Source organism: Penicillium cataractarum (genome assembly GCF_028827025.1).
Source record: "Penicillium cataractarum strain IBT 29864 chromosome Unknown utg000001l, whole genome shotgun sequence".
In the NCBI taxonomy this organism is placed as follows: Eukaryota; Fungi; Ascomycota; class Eurotiomycetes; order Eurotiales; family Aspergillaceae; genus Penicillium; species Penicillium cataractarum.
Genome location: NW_026622737.1, coordinates 3,862,067 through 3,883,495, shown reverse-complemented (window position 1 = coordinate 3,883,495; position 21,429 = coordinate 3,862,067). Strand labels below are relative to the sequence as shown.

The following is a 21,429-nucleotide window of genomic DNA, read 5'->3' as shown; positions in this document are numbered from 1 at the left end:
ATGGAAATTGGATAATCCATAATGCGCGTTAAATTTCTGTTCTGGATTCGCAATCAATGTCCTCGCACTTGATTATCCCGGGTTTGATGGATCCTTTCTCTTTTTCTCGCTTGAAAGCTTTCAACTCGTCGTTCATGCAGCAGCACTCCCCTTGGGGACCAGACCCCGCAGCGACAGATCGTAGACCACATCCTCGACCTTCTTGACCTGTCGACCGATAAGATAACTAGTTAGTTCACCAGAGTCTTATTCCAACACCGAATAATTCCGGGACTGTAAACTCACGCTGTACTTAATGCCGTCGCTCCGCTTCCGCAGAATATCATTCTTCAGGTTAAGCAGCTGGAAACCGGCGAAGAGATCCTTGATAAAGTTACCAATCTGAAGAGGGCGCTCATAGTCACCGAGGGTGACCGAGTTCACGGCCAGACGCGACTGTTCAAATTCAATAGTTATTAGCGATCCAAGCATGCGCAAAAGAAGAGAATGACTACTCACCAGCTCCTCGACCACGGAGATCAAGGCCAACAGATACTCCTCGATGGTGAGGTGGAAGGCATCTTGCTCCTTCAGGTTAACAGGGACTAACGCAAGGAAAGAAAATATATCAGTTTCCGCAGCTCAACACGATTCAATCGACGGATAGCCTAAACGTACTCTCCAGGAATTTGCCAACTTCTTCAATGGTCAGGAACGAAGCTGAGCTCGGGCCCTTGTACTCCTGCAGTCCGCCGAGCCAAGCACACAGCTCGATCGAGGTAACCTAGTACAGCTGTTAGTATCCGATATTCTGAGACGCGGGAGGAGGCATTCGGTGGATTGATACGAACCAGGTTCTGCAACTCGCGGGTCCACAGACCATTGTACTTGTAGAAAGGATGCTGGTCCGCGACAGCCTTCAGCCGGAGGACCTCTTGCTTCTGAGCGAGGATCTCGACGGCAGCATCGTCAAGTACGGGCTTGACTGTGGATCAGAAGTTAGCGCGACTGCGAGCATAGACAATAGATGGACCGCCGCCCCCAGCATGGACCCGGGAACAAGTAGCAGCGACCAAGCGCATCGCCATGATATATAATGGAATCACATACGCTGATCGGCAGGGGTAGAGTGTGCCCTTGAGAGAATAGCCTGTGTAGACCGTCCTGTACAAAGCTGTATCAGCCTCCATTCTTCAACATTTGAATCGCCATTACGAGAACGGGCGACACCCCCGCCACGCGGACAAAGTAGCTCGCAGTTCTCGTGAACGGCCTCAGAAAGCTGGAAATACCCTTTCTAGCGAGAGTCTGGACAATCTCGTGAAGCTCCTATTCGCCGAACGTTAGCGCTGAGCCAGAATTGTGCGGGCGGCCGCTTTTGCTGGAGCTCGGGCTTGGCACGCGCAGAAATCATTTGGAGAGACTAGGCAAGGCGCGGATAGCGGGCACTCACGTCGCGGACGGTGGTCTCCTCGTCGATCTTGGCTTGGAGATCCTCGAAAATACGTTGGTCGATCATTTTGGCGTTGGGTATCAGGAGTGGTGAGAAGTTGGATTTGTGGGAGGTGCGGTAGGTGGTTGTGGTGATGCGTGCTGAGCGAGTTACGTCAAAAATGAAAAGTCAACCAAACCGAATTTGAGGTCGTTAAGATTTAGTAATATTTAAATTTCACTTTTACTTATAAGAATCTTCATCTTCCGAAATTGATGCTTTAAAGAGCCTCATTGTTCAATTGATGGCTGATTGGCGGTGAGGTTGGATCACGTTGCTAGAGCTCTCCAAGCCATCTACAGTACAGGCTACGGGTAAAGGCTACTTCGAGGCCCACGGATTTGCAGAGCTCAATGTGCCCTCTAAACTCCCTATTTGTCTACCGCTTGGTTATGGTAACAGACCCAGCTGTCATTGCGATGCTTATAAGAGGAGGTTTGGGAACTTGGCAGGCGTATCTGGCCGCCACAAAAAGCAATGCTGTATTTGAGAACTCCAGGAACGCATATCTCCAACATTTTATGTTGTCATCATTTCTTTCCCGGCGATTATGGTCATAATATTCATAAAAAGGTGCAGCCGCCACCAAAGTCCGTCGAAATCGCCATCCGTCGGGGGTATGGGTGTCGCACTCAGTACCGGTATCTCGTCGAATAATCTGTATGATGGTCAGTAACTTTTTGATATTGTTTCGCATGGAGCGAACGATCCTACCCTTAGGACTGACGACGAGACCACGGCCCTTCTTCGCGCCCTTATAGATGGTCTCGATGATATCGATCAACTCCTGTTTGTCCTCCAACACCCAATTCAACTTGTTATTGTTACCCGTTCCGAAATCGCACATCATGTGTTTATTACGGTAGAAGAACATGATCGTCATCGTATCGTAGAGCTCGTACATCGAGTTGAAATCGGGGACCTCGTCGATATCGCACAGGTAAATGACGGCGAAGTCTGCGGGGTGGCTTGTGTTAGTAGCTAGCTTTCCTGGCTCGGGCATGAACAACACTCACTCTTCACCCGTTCGGCGATCTTGTAGAGGACTTCATCCTGGCGGATACCTGCGAGGCAACGTTAGTCGTGCGACCACGCGATGGGCGGGGAGAACGGGCTGCTCACAGTCGGGATCGTGATCGCGCCCGAAGCGGATCACGACAAGGCGCTCCTCCTCAGAGAGGATAGCCTGGTCAACATGCCAGGCAGTTCGAAGGTGAGGCAGTACGATCGAACCCATGGTGGCGTGGCGAACTAGATCAGCGAAGCGCAAGTTCGAGAAAATTGGAGAGCTCGGAGCTTATCGTTAGCCCCGCGATAGAGTCGGGTCATGTGACTGGTGTCTTTTCGGGTGTCCAACATCAGGGCTACAACAGCTTTACAGTAGTGGCGATGTCGGGGGTGCAATTGACCATTTGATATGTATTTAATATCATTCGGTCGACATGAAATTTATATTTCGGAGGACCCGTTGAAATAATGCACCGCGTAGAATTAGTGGTTCGACTCACCGTCCATGCACTTGTCGAGTACCTACCCCGGAAATATATATCGTCTGGAGCAAGACGACCTCAATACGCCCGCTAACATCTATCATGCCCACCTGTCAAAGCACAATTTAGTGCCCACACTCCTGGATATGTAGATACAGGCCTATAGGCCTCTAGATTAACCTCAATGACCACCCATATTATAGGATTACACTCTTCCGATAGGTTTACGCTCTTCATACAGTGCCGTCCGTCATCGTCTCCCATGCCCAACCCCATATCCAAGAAGGCAGTATTCCATAACGGAGGCGACAAAGTGATTGCTGTTTCGCTCCTGTCCGGTGGATATCGCCACGGCGATTGTCAAGCTGCTCGAAACCAACACCTAGCGACTTCGAGGCTGCCGCCAATCAGCCTGTCTATGTAGACGGAAATGCCCTCGGCATAAGTCAGGAGATCAAGATTATCCGGCAGCTGATCCCTGACTACAATACTGACATTCAGCATACACGCAATTATCCAAATGCAGCTCTCTATCAAATTATTCGTAAGAATATAGATCTCTTCAATGCATTTCACGGTACATACGACCATAGGGTGTGGAGAACAGGGCTTCCCGTCCGCTCAGCCGTACTTAAGCCACGCGCCGGCCAGTTAGTAGTATGGTGGGTGACCACATGCGAATCCTGGCTGTTGTATGTTTTTTTGTCTTTCTTTCTTTATCGGCTAGGCATTCCTAGCCTCCTATTCGCCTGCAACTAGGATGCCAATAAATATAGTACAGTGAAAACCAACTATAATGATACTACTTACGGCGAATTCCTGGGTTTATGAACGTATACCCCCTATCAAAACTACCTACTGCGTTAGATTAGTGGTTTATCACATGTTAATAGTAATACTAAGGCCACCGGTTCACCCGGGGGCTCTAGTTCCTATCTTCTTTGGTCCCTGATTCTTCATCCCATAGTTTGATTTCCCTTCTCCCAGTCCCCCCCCCCTCCCAAAACGAAATGGACCAATCCCATGTCACTGTGATGATTATGTCCATCTTTACCTCGACAATATGAAAATAAGGCGGCTGATCTGCAGGTCTGTGTCGCAGATTGAAGGCCGGACGGCATCATCTTGAATAGAACGGTCCCAGCTAACGAGAGAGCTGGAAGATGGAGTAGGTGCAGAGTAGCTCTGCCCAGATAATACTTACCTTTTTGTCGCTCTAGATCATTGGACCGAGAGTTAGATCATATTGTGAAACATTCAAATTTAAACATTGCATAAGGCTTAACGGATGGTTACTAACCTGTCAATTTATCAATTAAGAAGAGATGCCTGGAGTTCGAAAAGGCGTCTTTAAAGCAAGGGACAATTAAGGCTTCTACGGATATTGTGGTATTCATGTGTACACGTATGGCATTTAGCTTTTACTAAACTATAAGTAATTTTTAAGCAACATATAGTCTTTAGGGCTGTTGATCATGGGAATAGCCGTAGGTGACATGTCCACTAGGTTGGTGGAATTCGGGGGGCCTTATATGCAATATAAATGAAATACATATCTTACCCTGTGCCGACAATTGGACACATTCCTGGAAGCCCCTGGTTTCCGTGCAGGATAGGATATACGCAAACTCAATTTCAACTGTTCTGGTTCGATGACGATGTGTTCTCTTATATAATACTGTAGAGTCTGGGATATTTCCTTGGAAGTGGATTCCCTCTGTGCCCATCCTTTACCCGAGGATGAAAAGACCGGTGCTTGAGATCTCTAGCACAGCATGCCCGACATAGCTGGTTTTCAAAGGTGGTTCTGGGAGACAGACACAGATGGTTTGTTTCCTCTGAAACTTCTGTTCCGATACTTTCAACTTTACATTTTTCTTGCAACCAGTGAGTGCGGTGTACTGTGCACCAGGCGATGTATGGACTACATCTGGTTCTTATGCGGGATGTGTCAACTCGGCGACGACAGCACTTGCTACGGGATGTACAAATGGAGTGGGAGGCGGAGGCGCGACGGTTAGATTTGGTGACAATAAGACCAGTCAATGGTACGCGAGCATAGGCTGCATTCTCCCATGTCTAAAAACTCTTGCTACTACCCTACAGTAGCACCAACTCTTATTGTATCAGCATCGTCGCTGCGCAGTATTCTCACTCTGGATTACCAATGGTCACTCACCAAATTTGCGACTTTGTGTGGCCAATTAGCACCATGTATCGGGAACTACAAACACCAGGCGCTGGTAAGTCATGATGAAGATTACTCCTGTGATTAGATACCGTAGCTACAGCACTAAAGGAATAAATAGGCCAACCTGTAACTTCCTACACGGTGGCGACAGGCACCATAGGAAGTCCAACAGCTACTGAGTCCAAGGTCATGGAATATATGGACGTTCATAAAAAGTCGCTAAGCCCAGGAGCCGTTGCAGGTATCACGGCTTCATGTATGATTGTAATTTTCATCATCTCAGCATTCCTTTTACGAAAGAAGCTTGCCCAGTCCATAATTAAAGTCTCGAGCAGTAAAGCCAGAGTAATTGAGATGGCGGGCGATACAGGTATATATGAGGTCGGGTCAAAACAAAGGCCGCATGAAATCGGGACTTCTGATCTGGCGATACGGCGGGAGATGGAATGATACACTCAACCTTCTGAGTGTTGGCCTCTATAGCGAGAATTCTCTTTTGCTTCGGGTTGCATCTAATGTTACGGTATGTATCGAGCCATCGAGCATGAAATATATGTCTAATATCGTAAAGCTTGCCACACGTTCGCACCGTAAGCACACATACTTAATCCCTCACGTCCATCGCCCATCTACCGCTATCGCCTACGAAGTGGTGTGTACTACGAACCGCAACTCCTTTTCCAACGAAAAATCCTGTATCCTGATCCTCGTGGATCGGTTTAGGATCCAGACCGTCGGCAGGCGTCACATCGCAAGCCAGCCGAACTTGGACCTTGAGAGCTTCATAAATCACGGGGGGGGTTTTTCCCCTTGCCATGCGCTGTAGTTTCTTATAGCCAAATCTCGGAGCCCGTTGAGTATGAGTCGATCCGCTTCTTGCATAAATTTCGGGAGAGGTTAGATGCCGCGATCATTAAGATTGTGACCACCACGTCTTACTGTCGCGTTGGTGGTGTTGTGCTGCTGCGCTGTAAGGTCGATAACGACGCGCCATGCTAGACGGACGGGCAGCATGATGTGATGCTGGTGGTTGTTTTGCCCTTGCTATATTTACACCCAATTTACAGCAAGAGAAAAAAGGAACTTATACAAAAGGATCCATCGTGGATCTAGGGAGGCTTGGGGACGGCTCCCAAGTGGTACAGTGCCGACCGTTATTGCCTTCCATATCCGGGAAACATGAAGATACTGTTTCAAACCCTAATCATGTGATATTCTACCCTAATGTAAATTCCGTGTAAATTACTGAAATTGTATATACAAAACTAATATTACCAAACATTGTACAGTGGCGCAACTAAGTTCACTTACTGTAGTATAGCGGTAATACTAAACGAGATTAGCGTATTCGGCATGAATTTTCCGGGACTACGGAGTACAGTCCAAAGAATGAGTGTTGCGGCCCCACCAGTCAGTGTGTATTTGTCAGCCTAAGTAATAAGTTAGTTATAACTAACTAACCTAATAGTTATGTTAACAATACAAGTGTACAATCCTTAATCCTATCGAATTTTCTGTGTCCTAACGATCTGTGGGAAACAATACGAGATATTAAGAATATGGCGATCGGGGCGTGTTTCTGCGGCCAGATTCGCATCAAATTTAATAGCCATCCCTTGATGTCGGTGAGTGCACCCGATAGGATCTATAATTAGGAGCTTCACCTATGCTAATTTATCACTAGGGACTGTGTCACTGCCATGATTGTCGTAAACTGACCGGATCTCCCTATTCATACAGTTTCGTCATCAAAACCGCCGAACTAGAGGTCTTAGGGAATCCCAAAGAAGTTCCTAAAACATCTGACAGCGGAAATGACATCAGGAACTACTTCTGTTCTGACTGTGGTATGTATTATAAGACTATAAATAGGGATACTGTCTCTAACTAAATCTATAAGGCACGCCGCTTTATGGACACAAAATCAAGTCTAATGGAAACCCCGACGAAATCACCGTCGTCAGGGCAGGAATATTTGATGATTCCGTTTTGGATCAATGCAGACCCCAGGCAGAGCTATATACTGATAGTCGCCTAAAGTGGGTAGAGCCCGTCGAAGGGGCCGATCAATTCGGTGGTATGATGGCACTTTCATAGTTTCTGGATTGAGCTAGACGCTCTTAAGCGATACTCTTCCATGCTATCTGGAGACAAAAGGGGGGGGGGGGGGGAAGATTGTAAACTAGTTAAGCAGTGACTTGACTTCAAAATTTATCAGGGACAGATCATTAGTTATTAGAATATCCAGATCACTTTCATACCTCCCTAGGCTCTACATAGGGTGGGACAAGGAGAGCGAATGACGATGTGTTAAGCGTAGTTATTTTTAAAATTACAACGGAGTGTACAGGACATGAGTACAGAGAAGTGCAAAACCAGCTTCACCAGCTTACACTCACTCACTCTTTCTAGGCCCCACCGCCAAGCCGCTAATATAGAAATTAAGTGTAGTGGAATGGTCCAGTGTACATTACGTCATGACTGATCTGCTTAACCTGATGTGACAACAAAATGTGGAGCGCAGATGGCTAGGCAAGAAGCTGGGTCTGGGTCGGTTCGGGCCGACTGTCCAGCCGAAAGCTACTCAGCCACTGCACCAATAGAAACGCGTCTGCGAAACAGCCGCACTTCTTTTGGCGATAACCCCGCAGACAGAACACAACGCCGGAAGACTTCAGATCGGCCGTGATAACAGCCAGCCTACCGTACAGCCGATGTGCTACTATATCGAGAAATGGCGGATCTGAAAATCTACACTGTCGGCTGGATCTGCGCTATTACTACTGAATATGTTGCCGCCCAAGCTTTCCTCGATGAACAGCATGCGCCCCCAGAGTCCTTACCGCCTCAAAATAAGAACGACTACACCTTAGGCAGGATTGGAAGACACAATGTGGTGATTTGCGTTGTGCCTCTAGGTGAATACGGTATCTCTTCAGCAGCTCGAGTTGCCGAGGACATGTTACACAGCTTTCCCAATGTTAGGATCGGGCTGATGGTCGGCATCGGCGGCGGAGCTCCAAGCCCTCAACATGACATTCGCCTTGGTGATGTGGTAGTAAGCACTCCTCTCAACGGCCGGGGCGGAGTTATTCAGTACGACTTCGGTAAAATGATACAAGGCCAAGGCTTCTGTCCCACAAGGTACCTTGATCAACCCCCTACCCTCCTTCGCGCAGCGGTCAACGGCCTTCGGGCCCAATACGAGATGGAGGGCCATCAACTTGAAGAATCCATCCGTCACGCTCTTGAGAAGAGGCCACGACTACAGAAAAAATACCAGAGGCCAAATCTCGAAAGCGACCGGCTTTATAGAAGTCATATCGTTCACCCACTGGACGGCAGATCGGACTGTAAGATGGTTTGTGGTGATGATTCGACCAAATTAGTCTCACGCCATTCACGCTTTGAGGATGAAGACAATCCGGTAATTCACTACGGGTTGATCGCATCAGCCAATCAGCTGATGAAGGATGCTCTCATCCGTGACAGACTTGCAGCAGAAATGGATGTATTGTGTTTTGAAATGGAAGCTGCCGGGCTGATGAATAACTTCCCATGCCTTGTGATCCGCGGTATCTGTGACTATTCAGATTCACACAAGCATAAAGAATGGCAAGGGTATGCGGCAATGGTCGCCTCAGCATATGCCAAAGACCTTCTATACCGGATTGTTCCTGGACAAGTAGAGAGAGAAGAGAAAATTCTGGAAATTCTCAAGCCAACTGTTGAGCATATGGCTCAAATTATAGATCGCGTGGACCTTGATTCCATATTCGATAAGCTACCTGTTGTGACTGACGCCAGGTTTGACTCTTTCGACGATCGAGATGAAGTCCAATGTCTCCAAGGTACTAGGACCGAGCTCCTCCAGCAGATAAAGGGATGGGCAATATCGTCGTCCCAAAAAAGCATTTTCTGGTTACACGGAATGGCTGGGACAGGAAAATCTACAGTATCTCGGACCGTGGCAAGGTTGCTTAATGACACCAACAATCTGGGTGGCAGTTTCTTCTTCAAGAGGGGTGAAGGGGACCGAGGGAACGCGAAGAAATTTTTTCCGACCTTAACGAGGCAACTAATGCTTGCAATTTCTGAGCTGAGGTCTGGCGTGCAAAAGGCACTCGATCACGACCCTGACATTACGTCAAAGTCACTCAAGGAGCAGTTTGAGAAACTACTCCTTCGACCGCTGCTCGATCTTAACCGACAACGTCAAGCCGCTGTGATAGTGATCGACGCTTTGGACGAATGCGAACATGATCAAGATGTCCGAAACATCATTCGATTACTGCCTCTTCTACAGGAGGCTAAATCGGTTCGTCTTCGGATCTTCTTGACTAGCAGACCCGAACTCCCAATCAGCCTCGGCTTTTCAGAGATCGCGGATCATAGGTATCAAAACCTAGCTCTTCATGAGATACCCGAAGAAGTGACAGAACGTGACATACGTTTATTCCTACAGGACCGATTTGCGACAATCAAACACGACAGAAATTTTTCCCAAGACTGGCCCGGCGATGACGTCATCCAAAAATTGGTTACGATGTCCGTTCCACTATTTATTTCGGCTGCCACTATATGCCGTTATATCGAAAATGCGAAGTGGGAACCCAAGTTACGCCTCGCAGAGCTTCTAACGGACCAAGCTAAATATGTAACGCGGATGGATAAGACATACCTGCCAATTCTAACGCGACTACTGGACGATCAAGTGAGTGATGAACCGGAGCAGCAGCAGCTCCTAAAAGAGTTCCAGGACATAGTCGGTGTTATCATCCTTCTTGCTGATCCGCTTTCTATAAATACCCTGTCGCTGTTTCTTGGGATAGGAGCAGAGCAGATCAGCAATCGATTGGATTCATTCCGCTCTGTTTTGAGCATTCCCGGCGACCGAGATCAGCCTGTTAGGATTCTACATCTATCGTTTCGGAATTTCTTGGTCCGGTCTAGCAGCAAGTTTTTTGTGGATGAGCGAAGAAAGCACAGAGAAATTGCTCACTGCTGTCTCAAAACTATGCAAAGTCATCTACGGAAAGATATCTGTAATCTCGCAAATCCTGGAGCGTGTAGGGCAGACATCGACCCCCAAGACATCCGCCAATATCTACCGCCGGAATTAAAGTACTCTTGTCGCTACTGGATACACCATCTTGAGCAAAGTCAGGATCTCTCTTCCGAGATACAAGACGTGCTACTGTTTCTCCAGAAGCATTTTCTGCACTGGCTGGAGGCGATGAGTCTACTAGGTCTTATATCGGACGTGGTGGGTATGCTTGATCTCCTCCACACGGTTATACCGGTAAGTAACATAAAACACCGCCATTCAAGGCTTACACTTATAGATATAGGGCGACGACCATTCTGTATTGTCTAATTTCCTACACGATGGAAAGCGCTTTATTCTCAAAAATGGTCAAATAGCCGATGAAGCACCGTTGCAGATTTATTGCGCAGGATTAGTATTTGCACCTCGAACAGCAATAATTCGTAGAGAGTTCCAGTCGGAGAGTCCTAGTTGGATATGCCAGTTTCCGCAAGTTAACGAAAAGTGGAGTGCAGAATTACAGGCTCTCGAGGGCCATTCGAGCTGGGTTAGCTCGGTGGCCTTCTCGCCTAACGGCCGGCTGCTAGCGTCCGGCTCTTATGATGACACAGTGCGGCTCTGGGACACGGCGACGGGTGGCCTACAGCAGACTCTTCAGGGCCATTCGAGCGGGGTTAGCTCGGTGGCTTTCTCGCCTGACGGCCGGCTGCTAGCGTCCGGCTCTCATGATAAGATAGTGCGGCTCTGGGACACGGCGACGGGTGGCCTACAGCAGACTCTTCAGGGCCATTCGAGCGGGGTTAGCTCGGTGGCTTTCTCGCCTGACGGCCGGCTGCTAGCGTCCGGCTCTCATGATGAGATAGTGCGGCTCTGGGACACGGCGACGGGTGGCCTACAGCAGACTCTTCAGGGCCATTCGAGCGGGGTTAGCTCGGTGGCTTTCTCGCCTGACGGCCGGCTGCTAGCGTCCGGCTCTCATGATTACACAGTGCGGCTCTGGGACACGGCGACAGGAGGCCTGCACAAGACTCTCAAGGGCCATTGGCGCTCGGTTCTGTCGGTGGTCTTCTCGCCTGACGGCTGGCTACTGGCGTCCGGCTCTGAAGATCGGACAGTACGGCTCTGGGATACGGCGACGGGTGGCCTGCACCAGACTCTCAAAGGCTATTCGGACTGGGTTCTGTCGGTGGCTTTCTCGCCTGACGGCCGGCTGCTAGCGTCCGGCTCTCATGATAAGACAGTGCAGCTCTGGGACAAGGCGACGGGCGGCCTGCACCAGACTCTCGAGGGCCATTCGAGCTCGGTTCAGTCGATGGCCTTCTCGCCTGACGGTCGGCTGCTGGCGTCCGGCTCTAGCGATCAGACAGTGCGGCTCTGGGACACGGCGACGGGTGGCCTGCACCAGACTCTCGAGGGCCATTCGAGCTCGGTTCAGTCGATGGCCTTCTCGCCTGACGGTCGGCTGCTGGCGTCCGGCTCTAGCGATCAGACAGTGCGGCTCTGGGACACGGCGACGGGTGGCCTGCACCAGACTCTCGAGGGCCATTCGAACTCGGTTCACTCGGTGGCCTTCTCGCCCGACTGCCGGCTGCTGGTGTCCGCCTCTCATGATAAGACAGCGCGGCTCTGGGACACGGCGACGGGTGGCTTGCAGCAGACTCTTAAGGGTCATTCGGACTCGGTTCTGTCGGTGGTCTTCTCGCCTGACGGCCAGCTACTGGCGTCCCGCTCTAGTGATAAGACAGTACGGCTCTGGGACACGGCGACGGGTAGCCTGCACCAGACCCTCAAGGTCCATTCGAGCTGGGTTAGCTCGGTGGCCTTCTCGCCTGACGGCCGGCTGCTGGCGTCCTCCTCCGGTGATCAGACAGTGCGGCTCTGGGACACGGCGACGGGCGGCCTACTACAGACTCTTGAGGGCCATTCGAGCTCGGTTCAGTCGGTGGCCTTTTCGCCTGACGGTCGGCTGCTGGCGTCCGGCTCTCATGATGACACAGTGCGGCTCTGGGACACGGCGACGGGTGGCCTGCAGCAGACTCTTAAGGGCCATTCGGACTGGGTTAGCCGGGTGGCCTTCTCGCCCGACGGCCGGCTGCTGGCGTCCCGCTCCCGTGATCAGACAGTGCGGCTCTGGGACACGGCGACGGGTGGCCTGCAAGAGACCTTGAACACCAATGGAATTGTCACGGAAATCGAATTTTCTCACGAGAGTTCATATCTAATCACTAACTTAGGCACACTGCATGTTCAGTCCGGGCACGATGATCAAGCTTCTAATTCAACGCGTAGGAACCTGGCGATCTTCATTGAGCAGGGACGTTGGATAAGCCTAAACGGCAAAAATGTACTTTGGCTTCCTCCTGACTTTCGGCCTAGATGTTCCGCGATTAATGGAGATACACTTGTCTTGGGGCACGCATCAGGGCAAGTTTCTTTCATACGATTTCGTGTATAGCAGGTTTCAATGATTTTATTTTCCATTCCTTCCTCTATTTTCTGATCTCTTTGTAGAAGAAGGGCCCAGGAGAAAAACAGAATTTATATGATCCTGTAGTGCTACTGTAATCGAATGTGCCATTAAGTTCCACGAGGGACCAGATCCCATACAGTTTATTGGGCCGTTTGCCACAGTTCCAGATGGGAGCTAGTGACTAGATCTGGAAGGTTCTACGGAGCAGAAAACAGGGCACAAATCATACCCCACTAAACCGCACCCATTTTTAAGGCTAGAGTCTTAGCAGTGGGGCGTAGAATTGACGAGAGTGTGCAAATTGGTGAAGCTGGTTTTGCACATCTCTGTATACAGTTCTATACTTCCATCATAATTACCATTCAAGCGCGAGAACGACATTTTTAGTACAGAATTAGCCATATTTGGTTTAGTGAATCATGTGATTAGGGTTTAAAGGAGTATTTCTGTGTTTGCGGTCATGGAAGGCAATAACGGTCGGCACTATAGGGTACCGCAACCAAACGCCACGCGTGCCTGGTATAGCATGTTTACTCTACGCTTAACAAGCAACATGGGTACCGAGACAGATATAGCTATATTCAGCCACAACTTCTTCTCCAAGCGGTTGGACAAGCCAACACAGTTGATGAAAAAGGGAGTTCGCGTCGATCGGGGGTAGTGTAAGCCCGATGACACTGTGCAACGAGGCATGCGCAAGCACAGAGGCCAAGTCGCGGGATCCAAAAATGAGAATAATCAATGTTGTTTTCCAATGGAAAACTTTCAGAGATTAAACTGAAAAGAACAGATACTACACTTGATCTAAGCCAATAGGCAAAGAGAGCTGGAGAAGAAAAAAAAAAGAGAAATGACGGCGGGGGGGAGGTGGTATTTAAATGTTTCCAGGAGTGGGTCCTCTCGCCCTCCCTCACTAGCGTCGTTTAGGCGAACCAATCAGGACACAAGAACCCCCTGAGTAGTGGGTATATTTATCATGTGACTCGACTGCTGCCTAATCAGGGTCATGTGACACCCAGCTCCTTCATCATCACATGATATCACCTGACCCCGTCAGCCCCATGCCCTACGCCCCCTCCTAAACAGGTTTAGCCCACACACCCGCAGGCGGGCACTGGCGAATTTTGGAGCGCAAAACGGGCTCCACCACAGCGAAAAGCGATCTTCTTCCGACCATCCCTCTCGCCGGCGCAGGATAATCACCTCTTTGCGACCAACTTCAACCCCAATCTCTCCACCCCCCCCCAAAATCATTTACAATGGCTCCCGCTGCTGTACGTTGAAAGACTACCCCACGAACCGCTTTGCTGTTCCCCCCAATGGACAGTCTCGACGGACTTGGATGCACTCGAGCATGCGGCCTGTTGGATATTGAAAAATCTATCCGGTAGACCTCATGCGCGAGAAAACACCATGTCCAGCGAGACTGCCACTGGGGGTTCCAATATCATGGAGCAGTAGGCTAATCAGTTTCTTTTCCCTTGGCAATAGGCTCGTGGCCGCAAGGCTCAGAAGGTTACCAAGAAGGTATGTTGCAACGAATTGTCTCCCGCTACCAGTCACCGTTGGGCTTTACTAACTAACGACTCTTGCTTTGTACAGTACATCATCGATGCTACTCAGCCCGCCTCTGACAAGATCTTCGATGTCTCCGCCTTCGAGAAGTTCCTCCACGACCGCATCAAGGTCGAGGGCCGTGCCGGCAACCTCGGTGACAACGTCGTCATCTCCTCCGCTGGCGAGACCAAGATCGAGGTCGTTGCTCACATCCCCTTCTCCGGTCGCTACCTCAAGTACCTGTACGTTTCATCCGACTCTATACCAGGATTCATGGCATCTGGACTCGGCCCGCTAACCATACTTTTTCTCTACCTCCACAGGACCAAGAAGTACCTCAAGAAGCAGCAGCTCCGTGACTGGATCCGCGTCGTCTCCACCTCCAAGGGTGTCTACGAGCTCCGCTTCTACAACGTCGTCAACGACGAGGCTGAGGAGGATGAGGAGTAAATGCACTCCTTCGGCTTTTGACCTACTTGTCGATCGATGGGATGGGTCTGTGATTGTCACACGTTGACTTGGTTGGATCACCGCCGGATCAATTGGTGAGGGTTACGGGGTTCCGTCGTTTTATGATATGTGGGAATAGACTAGCCTACTTAACTGTAGGTTACGAATAAAAAAAGTTTATACCCTCTGATATTGTTCATTTCGTAGCGGAGATCGATTCTTCCGAGTCCCCCCTTACTGTAGATTGCCGTGATCATATAGATGGTCTGGACATGTATTTGCCAGAGACAAGTCTACATAGATGTGAAGATTACGGGTGCAGCCAGGCCTCCGGGGGCCACTAGCATATCGAAGTTGTCATGACATTGATAGTTGCTTGTAACTATCCACTCTTATCCTTGTGCGCTTTCTAGAGACGTGCACCCTTCCTCGCACAGCACTTTGATTTGCACCGTCATTTCGAACAATAGCTCGTGAAGATACCAAGGGGTATTGGGTCCATGATATCTCATCGGCCAGTGATGACCCTATGCAGCGCTATCAGCTGGAGCCGGTTGCTTCCTCTTCTGCCCAGCGCCTCCAGATTCAATGTGCCGTCCCATGGGACGGATAGGACCGTGCGGTCCCTCTCCGGGGACGTATAGTCCCTGCCTGTTGACGTAGTAATTCTCCTGATTGGGTGGCGACACCATCTCATCCCCCTCAAAACGCCAACCATGGTGTTTGTAATTCTTCCACGAGTCGCGGACCTGGGCACGCACCAGGTCGCCTGTCGCAATGGAGTCCTCTTTGGAATCATGGCCCTTGGCGCCACCGGTCTGAATTTCACGCGATAGGAATTTGCGAGAGAGGGTCTTGAGGCTCATGCGATTGGGTAGACCGCCCCTTGGTGCCGGATACAAGATGACCGTGTCGATGATGGTTGGATGAATGATTCGACAGACATTGAGGTCGTTGTCGATAGCATGACCGATTAAGGGGGTTTCAGGCTGAAGGAACTGGAAGAGTAGTTCCCGAGCTGCGGCGGGCGACTCGACTACCTGCATCGGCTTCTTTTGTTGTTCTCCTTGACCCGATTGAGGAGCAGACTTCGAGATGGAATCAAGGGTGCCGTAAGGTACGGCGTTAGCAAAGTGCTCGGGGTATACACCCGAGAATCGCGAGTTGAGATCCAAAACCTCGCCAATCGGCTTGACGAGAATATCGAGAAGCTCACGGCCTTCAGGCCAGCTGACAGCAGTGAGACGAATCAACTCCAGACCCTGTGTTGTGTAGCCCATCTCGCAGTCGAAGGATACTGGCTCCAGGACGCCTTTGTCCGATTGTCGAGGGGTCATTTCAAACTGAAGAATAGAGGCAAGGCGTTTGGGCTCTGAGATTTTGAACACGTGGTGTGCACCTTTAGTGCAGCCAACTGATGCCCCGATAGATTCACCGCAACAAGGGAAATAGGGATCTGAAGAACCCGTGTAATTGTCCGTCTTCTTGCGAGGCGGAACGAGAGGTCGATTGGGATGATAAGTACATTGACCACCCGTCGTCAACGCACCGTCCTCACGACGACCGGGGAAAACCTGAAAGCGACTTTCACAGCGCTCACACTTCTCCCAGCCCTTTGAATCAATGGCGCCCTGATTGGCCATCTCAATATCTGTCACGGTAGGCGCTTTTGTGACATAACCAAATTCCTCGAGACCATTCAAGGGAGTGATCAGTCTTTGAACCAGAGCGATCTCTTGCTTGGGAGTGAGACCCGTCTCGATCCGGTTTGGAGCCTCCGGTGTTGGGGCGACTGTAGGTACTTTGTAGTACCTAGTATTGAGATGCTCCATGACCTCCTTCCCCCATTCCTCCGAGCTCATTTTCGTCAGTTTCACAATCCGAAGCTTGATCACATTGGAGTAGACGCCCGGGGTGCCTTTTGCGACTTCTTCCTCCGCATCCAATGCCATCGTCACCAACTCATCGCTCGTCAAGACGAAGCACTTGTTTAAGCTATCATTGCTCTTGGCTAGCTTCTCATTCTTCGAGACCATGACGGAATGCAGTTTGGTAAGAATTGCAGTCCGAGTTGCATGAGGAGCGGGAGCCTTCGTCATCATGCGAGGATTGAGACTTTCCTTTCGCACCTTGCGAGGGGGAAGCTGGGATGATGTGGGTTGAGGAGTGGCTGAAATACTTGACGGTTCTCGCTTTTGAGGGGTAGGGGTTGCGCGTGATGGCGAAGTTGATGCCCCCTGAGGAGGAGCAGGAGTTTGGCTGCCACTTTGATCCGAGGTTCGCTGCAGTAGTCGCTGGCTTGGTGACGATGTCGAGGCTGAGGCATTTGCTGCTTCCTTGAGACGCACACTATCGGACAAAATCGATGGTACCGTCGAGGAGATGCTCTCTTGAGTTTTGAGCTTCTTCTGAGGGGCGTGGACGATTTCTGTTGTTGTCTCGATGCCAGAAGCGGGCTTGCTGACACTAGGGGCACTGCGAGTGTGGAAGAACATGCAAGTCAAAAGAGTGCAGTGCTCTCCTTGTGGACAAGCCACCCCTGCAAATAGGCCAAGCGTCGTGAACATCATGGAATACCGAAGGGATTCAGAACAAAGAGATTTGGTTCAAACTGCCGCCGAGGCTCTGAAGGAAATAAATTTCGAGTTCGGAGCTTTGCCAATTTCACTCTATGGTGAGCGGACAAAGGTGGAGGAAGAAAGAGCGTTGGAGATTGAGAGAGTTCTCCTGAAAGATCGCTAGCTCATCATCCTAGCCTGCGGCTCGAAGCTCAGGTTGAATGGTTGCCTCTGGGCCTGAGCAGAATCATAGCTGTCTATTTTTTGGCCGCAGTGATTCCCTTGTGAAGATTTCTGGTTCAATCTTCGTAACTATTGTGTGGGATTGTCCTTGTATTCGATGATTTAGGTCCGAAAGTCAAGCCAAAGCAGGTCGTAGCCTGTTGTATGCGTTGAAGGTTGTAATTCGATGGAAAGCGGGCCTCGGGTGGAGAACATCCCAGATGCAAACCAGACAAACTCTACGCCTAAAGTACAAGGCGGGAACAAGGAACACCGGAAACCTTATCGCCGGGCTTATCGGCAGCCGGGGCATCAATCAACCCGGTTTCAAGCTTAACTCCGGATGGCAGTGCCTTTAAACACTCGGCGCCCTCCAGGCAGGGAATTTTTTTTCTTTCCTCTCAAGAAGTTAATATTTGAATACAAGATGCCTGAAAACAGTACTAAAGCAGACCACCTTTGTGTCCTCGTGCATGGGTGAGTATCTCATCCCCAGTTGCTGCCGATGACGACAGGGGCCGGAGCCAAACTAACCATTTCTGTGGATAGACTTTGGGGAAACCCATCTCACCTCGATTATGTGGCCTCTGCCCTAAGGGAACGCCATGATGAGGACAGTGTTTACATTCTCTGCGCCAAAAACAACAGCGGAAACTGGACGTATGATGGAATTGAGCTGGGCGGCGAGCGACTGGCCCACGAAATCGAGGAGACACTGGAGGCGTTGGCCAAGAAAGGGCAGCAGATCAAGAAGCTGAGCATCATTGGATATTCCCTCGGTGGGCTTGTGTCTCGATATGCGATCGGCTTGTTGCATGCGCAAGGGTGGCTTGATAAGGTGGAGCCCGTCAATTTCACTACATTCGCTACGCCCCATGTTGGGGTACGAACACCGCTCAAGGGAATTCGAGGTCAAATATGGAACGGTCTGGGACCGAGAACCGTCTCTATGTCTGGCCAGCAACTATTCATGGTTGACTCTTTCCGAAACACCGGTCGACCCCTGCTCAGCGTTCTCGCCGACCCGGAAAGCATCTTTATTCAGGGGCTGAAAAAGTTCCGTAACCGCTCTGTTTACGCCAACGTTGTCAATGATCGCACCGTTGTGTTCTACACCTCGGCGCTCTCTAAAACAGATCCTTTCCACGACTTGGATAACATCAATATCAATTACGTCAAGGGCTATGACGAAGTCATCGTCGACCCTGACAATCATCTACTGCCGACCGCACCGGAGGAACCAGAGACCCCACCGTCTCGCTGGTGGAAGCAGTTCAAAAAAGTCGTGTATGGACTGCCCTTCTGGGCACTTATCATCCTGGTGGTGCCGCCTGCCATCACAGTCTTCCTTGCGAATGCCGCTGTACAGACATGTCGCAGTCGCCAGCGGATACGACTTCACTCGGAAGGTAAAAATGGCTTGCGCTTTGGAAGATACAAGGTGCCTTTGCTCGTGCAGGATGTCCAGCATGTGATGGAGGAGGTCTTTGAGAATGTCAATGCTCGGCAAGAGCCTTCATATCTTTCAAGCACCGAGGATGAGCTTTCTGATTCAGCGAGTGAAAAGGTCAAAGCCAAATTGCAGAATCTTGACAGCGCATCGTCTAGCCCCGGTCTAGACAGGCCCTCCAAGACTCGTTATGATGAGCGGGGACACCTCGTCAGCCATCACCACAAGCTTGCACTGACGGATGATCAATTTGCCATCATTGACTCCCTTAATGCGGTGGGAATCCGGAAATATCCGGTCTATATTCACAAGCACCGACACAGCCACGCAGCAATTATTGTCAGATCGCGCAAGGATGGATTTAATGAAGGCAAAATTGTTATGAAGCATTGGCTAGACAATGAGTTTGCGGTCTGATTATTAATTTTTTCCCCTTGTGTTTTGGCATGCATTTTTCGGCGTCTATCATTATTGGATACTGAGGTTGGGATGCTGGGTTCGTGGATTTCTTGAGAGCGAGCGTTCACATGTTTCATTTTCAACGAGATATAATAGATAAAGGTATACACTAATACAATACATACACGACACTACGCACATACCTCGCTTTATACTTCCAAGGGCACTTCATAAGAAACCCGACTGATCCCCTTCTGCCGGCTAATCTTGCGTATCGTGATCGGGCCTACCAGCTTAGTTGTCGGGACATGAGTTCCACCACAGGGATTTTGATCAAGACCACCGATACTTGCAACACGGACAGGACCATCTCTCAATGCTCCACGGCCCTCTAGATCTGAACCGTCTTCCACCCACGTGATCAAAATGGGTAAATCCTGCTGGACCAATTCATCCACCTTGGCCTGGATCAATGGCTTCTGCTCATTATATAGCAGACCCTCATATTCCATGCATGCTTCCTTGGGGAAATGATTGGCTTTGACTTTCCTCATTTCGGGAAAGAGAAGCTCCATCGCGAGACCGACGATGTGTCCTCCCGTATGCAGTCGAGAGTGGTAGTCTCGTTTGGCACCATCAACTCGCTGAATAACACTCTGGCCTTCAACAAAGAGCGTCTCTGGGTCTGCAGACTTGCCAAAATGCAGGATTCGTCCATCCTCGGTTTTTCGCACCAGGGAGACTGTGAAAGTGGGCTCCTGGTCTGCTAGGGCGATGGAACCCGTGTCGCTAGGCTGTCCGCCTCCCTGCGGGTAGAGGATAGTCTGGCGCGTAGTAATCGCCGAGACCTCTGGGTCGGCGTTCTTGATCAAGCTTTTTTCATTTTCCGGAAGTGATGAGACTGGTTGGTGGGAGATGATCTCCGTCGTCAGGGTTCTTAGCGAAGCGTCGTGCAGATACACGGCTTCTGTGCAGGGAGCCTTGTTTGAACAATCAGCATCGCTGTCAACAGCTAAGGGGGTATTCCTCGTACCATTGATTCTAAAGACTACATGCAATCGCGGAAGCCCGTCGGTATGAATGCTCTCTTCTTGGCCTCGAATATTGGTTCAGATCATTATGACTCGATTTCCCCCGCCAGGTGGGTCATGCTCAGGGCGGAAGTGGATGCCCGGATTCTCAGGCTACAATGCCATTACTATTGATCAAAGATTGATGAGTTGATTTGTGTATGTTCTCTATGAAATGATTCACCAAATGATCCGCCGAGACAATCAAGATAGATGTAAAGGCTACCCAGCCCTTAGATGATCCCGTGTCGCCATTCGGCAAGGCAATCTTCTCAGTATTACAACATCTAAACGTCGATCGAGATCGTCTAGGGAAATCTTCACAGACTACAATCAAAATGAACTTTGCCTATCGACTGTTTAAGCACGCTTCACCTTCCAATATAGAAAAAAATGACATATGTGGCACAACCTCCCCCAAAGCTAACCTTAAATCGACCACCCCTCCACCCCTCCACCCCGGATTTGCCCCCGCCATGCACGCCCCCTCCTTTGAACCACCGAGTCCAACCGAGGCCTAAAACCGTATAGCCAAATGATCTCGGGTTTCCTATTCAGGCTCTTCCGTTCTCCCGTGCTCGCACGCTTCCGATTTGCTGTTAACGAACAGGGGTAGTGTCCAGGGGAGCCATTTCTAAACTTGGGTGGAAACATCCGGGAGAAAGCGATCCTATCATTGAAGACCGGACTTCTCAGATGTGCGGGGCTGTACATCATGTCAATGCGAGCTGAGGTATTTCGAGTGGGTAGAACGCTTCGCGAAAATCTGGGGTAGGATTATCTTTCTGGGGATATGGGATTTGTTTCTAGGTGATTTACTAGCGCCGTACGAGGAGGAGTGATGTTTAGTTTGAAATTTATCACACTGGAGGGCATGGTAGGCGAAACTGAAAACCCGGGGACAGCTAGTTCGAGAATACCTGAGTATATGAGCAGGGAGGGCATACGAGAGCTACTATGAAATTACCCATCCAGAAGCAGGAGAGAAAAACTCAAGAATTCTATGTTCATGTCATTTATTCATCAAATTGTAGCCTAAGTCCAAATATGCGAA

General features: G+C 49.9%; 9 protein-coding genes across 9 annotated transcripts; 4 read left to right on the top strand and 5 right to left on the bottom strand.

The window, feature by feature from the left end:
- Nucleotides 1-132: 132 nt before the first annotated feature.
- N7496_001326 (translin) lies at nucleotides 133-1,498 on the bottom strand (the record flags this gene model as incomplete). The annotated part of the gene is made up of 8 exons (XM_056694257.1): nucleotides 133-207; nucleotides 286-435; nucleotides 499-584; nucleotides 658-763; nucleotides 831-964; nucleotides 1,090-1,143; nucleotides 1,272-1,308; nucleotides 1,433-1,498. The coding sequence occupies 8 exons, from the start codon at nucleotides 1,496-1,498 to the stop codon at nucleotides 133-135; spliced, it is 708 nt and encodes a 235-aa protein (XP_056560986.1).
- A 605-nt stretch (nucleotides 1,499-2,103) lies between these two features.
- On the bottom strand, nucleotides 2,104-2,708 carry N7496_001325 (DIM1 family thioredoxin-like protein; the record flags this gene model as incomplete). Its single annotated transcript, XM_056694256.1, has 4 exons — nucleotides 2,104-2,129; nucleotides 2,186-2,428; nucleotides 2,488-2,535; nucleotides 2,594-2,708. The coding sequence occupies 4 exons, from the start codon at nucleotides 2,706-2,708 to the stop codon at nucleotides 2,104-2,106; spliced, it is 432 nt and encodes a 143-aa protein (XP_056560985.1).
- A 3,048-nt stretch (nucleotides 2,709-5,756) lies between these two features.
- Nucleotides 5,757-6,166, bottom strand: N7496_001324 (uncharacterized protein; the record flags this gene model as incomplete). The annotated part of the gene is made up of 2 exons (XM_056694255.1): nucleotides 5,757-5,972; nucleotides 6,092-6,166. 2 exons carry the CDS (start codon nucleotides 6,164-6,166, stop codon nucleotides 5,757-5,759), a joined length of 291 nt encoding a protein of 96 aa, XP_056560984.1.
- Nucleotides 6,167-6,711: 545 nt separating this feature from the next.
- N7496_001323 (GFA family protein) lies at nucleotides 6,712-7,249 on the top strand (the record flags this gene model as incomplete). Its single annotated transcript, XM_056694254.1, has 3 exons — nucleotides 6,712-6,777; nucleotides 6,837-6,999; nucleotides 7,053-7,249. The coding sequence occupies 3 exons, from the start codon at nucleotides 6,712-6,714 to the stop codon at nucleotides 7,247-7,249; spliced, it is 426 nt and encodes a 141-aa protein (XP_056560983.1).
- Nucleotides 7,250-7,886: 637 nt separating this feature from the next.
- On the top strand, nucleotides 7,887-12,526 carry N7496_001322 (uncharacterized protein; the record flags this gene model as incomplete). Its single annotated transcript, XM_056694253.1, has 3 exons — nucleotides 7,887-10,454; nucleotides 10,504-12,381; nucleotides 12,434-12,526. The coding sequence occupies 3 exons, from the start codon at nucleotides 7,887-7,889 to the stop codon at nucleotides 12,524-12,526; spliced, it is 4,539 nt and encodes a 1,512-aa protein (XP_056560982.1).
- Nucleotides 12,527-13,928: 1,402 nt separating this feature from the next.
- On the top strand, nucleotides 13,929-14,676 carry N7496_001321 (60S ribosomal protein eL22; the record flags this gene model as incomplete). Its single annotated transcript, XM_056694252.1, has 4 exons — nucleotides 13,929-13,943; nucleotides 14,161-14,196; nucleotides 14,272-14,468; nucleotides 14,550-14,676. 4 exons carry the CDS (start codon nucleotides 13,929-13,931, stop codon nucleotides 14,674-14,676), a joined length of 375 nt encoding a protein of 124 aa, XP_056560981.1.
- A 527-nt stretch (nucleotides 14,677-15,203) lies between these two features.
- On the bottom strand, nucleotides 15,204-17,243 carry rex3 (putative RNA exonuclease Rex3; the record flags this gene model as incomplete). The annotated part of the gene is made up of 1 exon (XM_056694251.1): nucleotides 15,204-17,243. One exon carries the CDS (start codon nucleotides 17,241-17,243, stop codon nucleotides 15,204-15,206), a length of 2,040 nt encoding a protein of 679 aa, XP_056560980.1.
- Nucleotides 17,244-17,883: 640 nt separating this feature from the next.
- N7496_001319 (lipase ROG1 family protein) lies at nucleotides 17,884-19,323 on the top strand (the record flags this gene model as incomplete). Its single annotated transcript, XM_056694250.1, has 2 exons — nucleotides 17,884-17,933; nucleotides 18,006-19,323. 2 exons carry the CDS (start codon nucleotides 17,884-17,886, stop codon nucleotides 19,321-19,323), a joined length of 1,368 nt encoding a protein of 455 aa, XP_056560979.1.
- Nucleotides 19,324-19,514: 191 nt separating this feature from the next.
- On the bottom strand, nucleotides 19,515-20,341 carry N7496_001318 (uncharacterized protein; the record flags this gene model as incomplete). Its single annotated transcript, XM_056694249.1, has 2 exons — nucleotides 19,515-20,285; nucleotides 20,339-20,341. The coding sequence occupies 2 exons, from the start codon at nucleotides 20,339-20,341 to the stop codon at nucleotides 19,515-19,517; spliced, it is 774 nt and encodes a 257-aa protein (XP_056560978.1).
- Nucleotides 20,342-21,429: the final 1,088 nt, after the last annotated feature.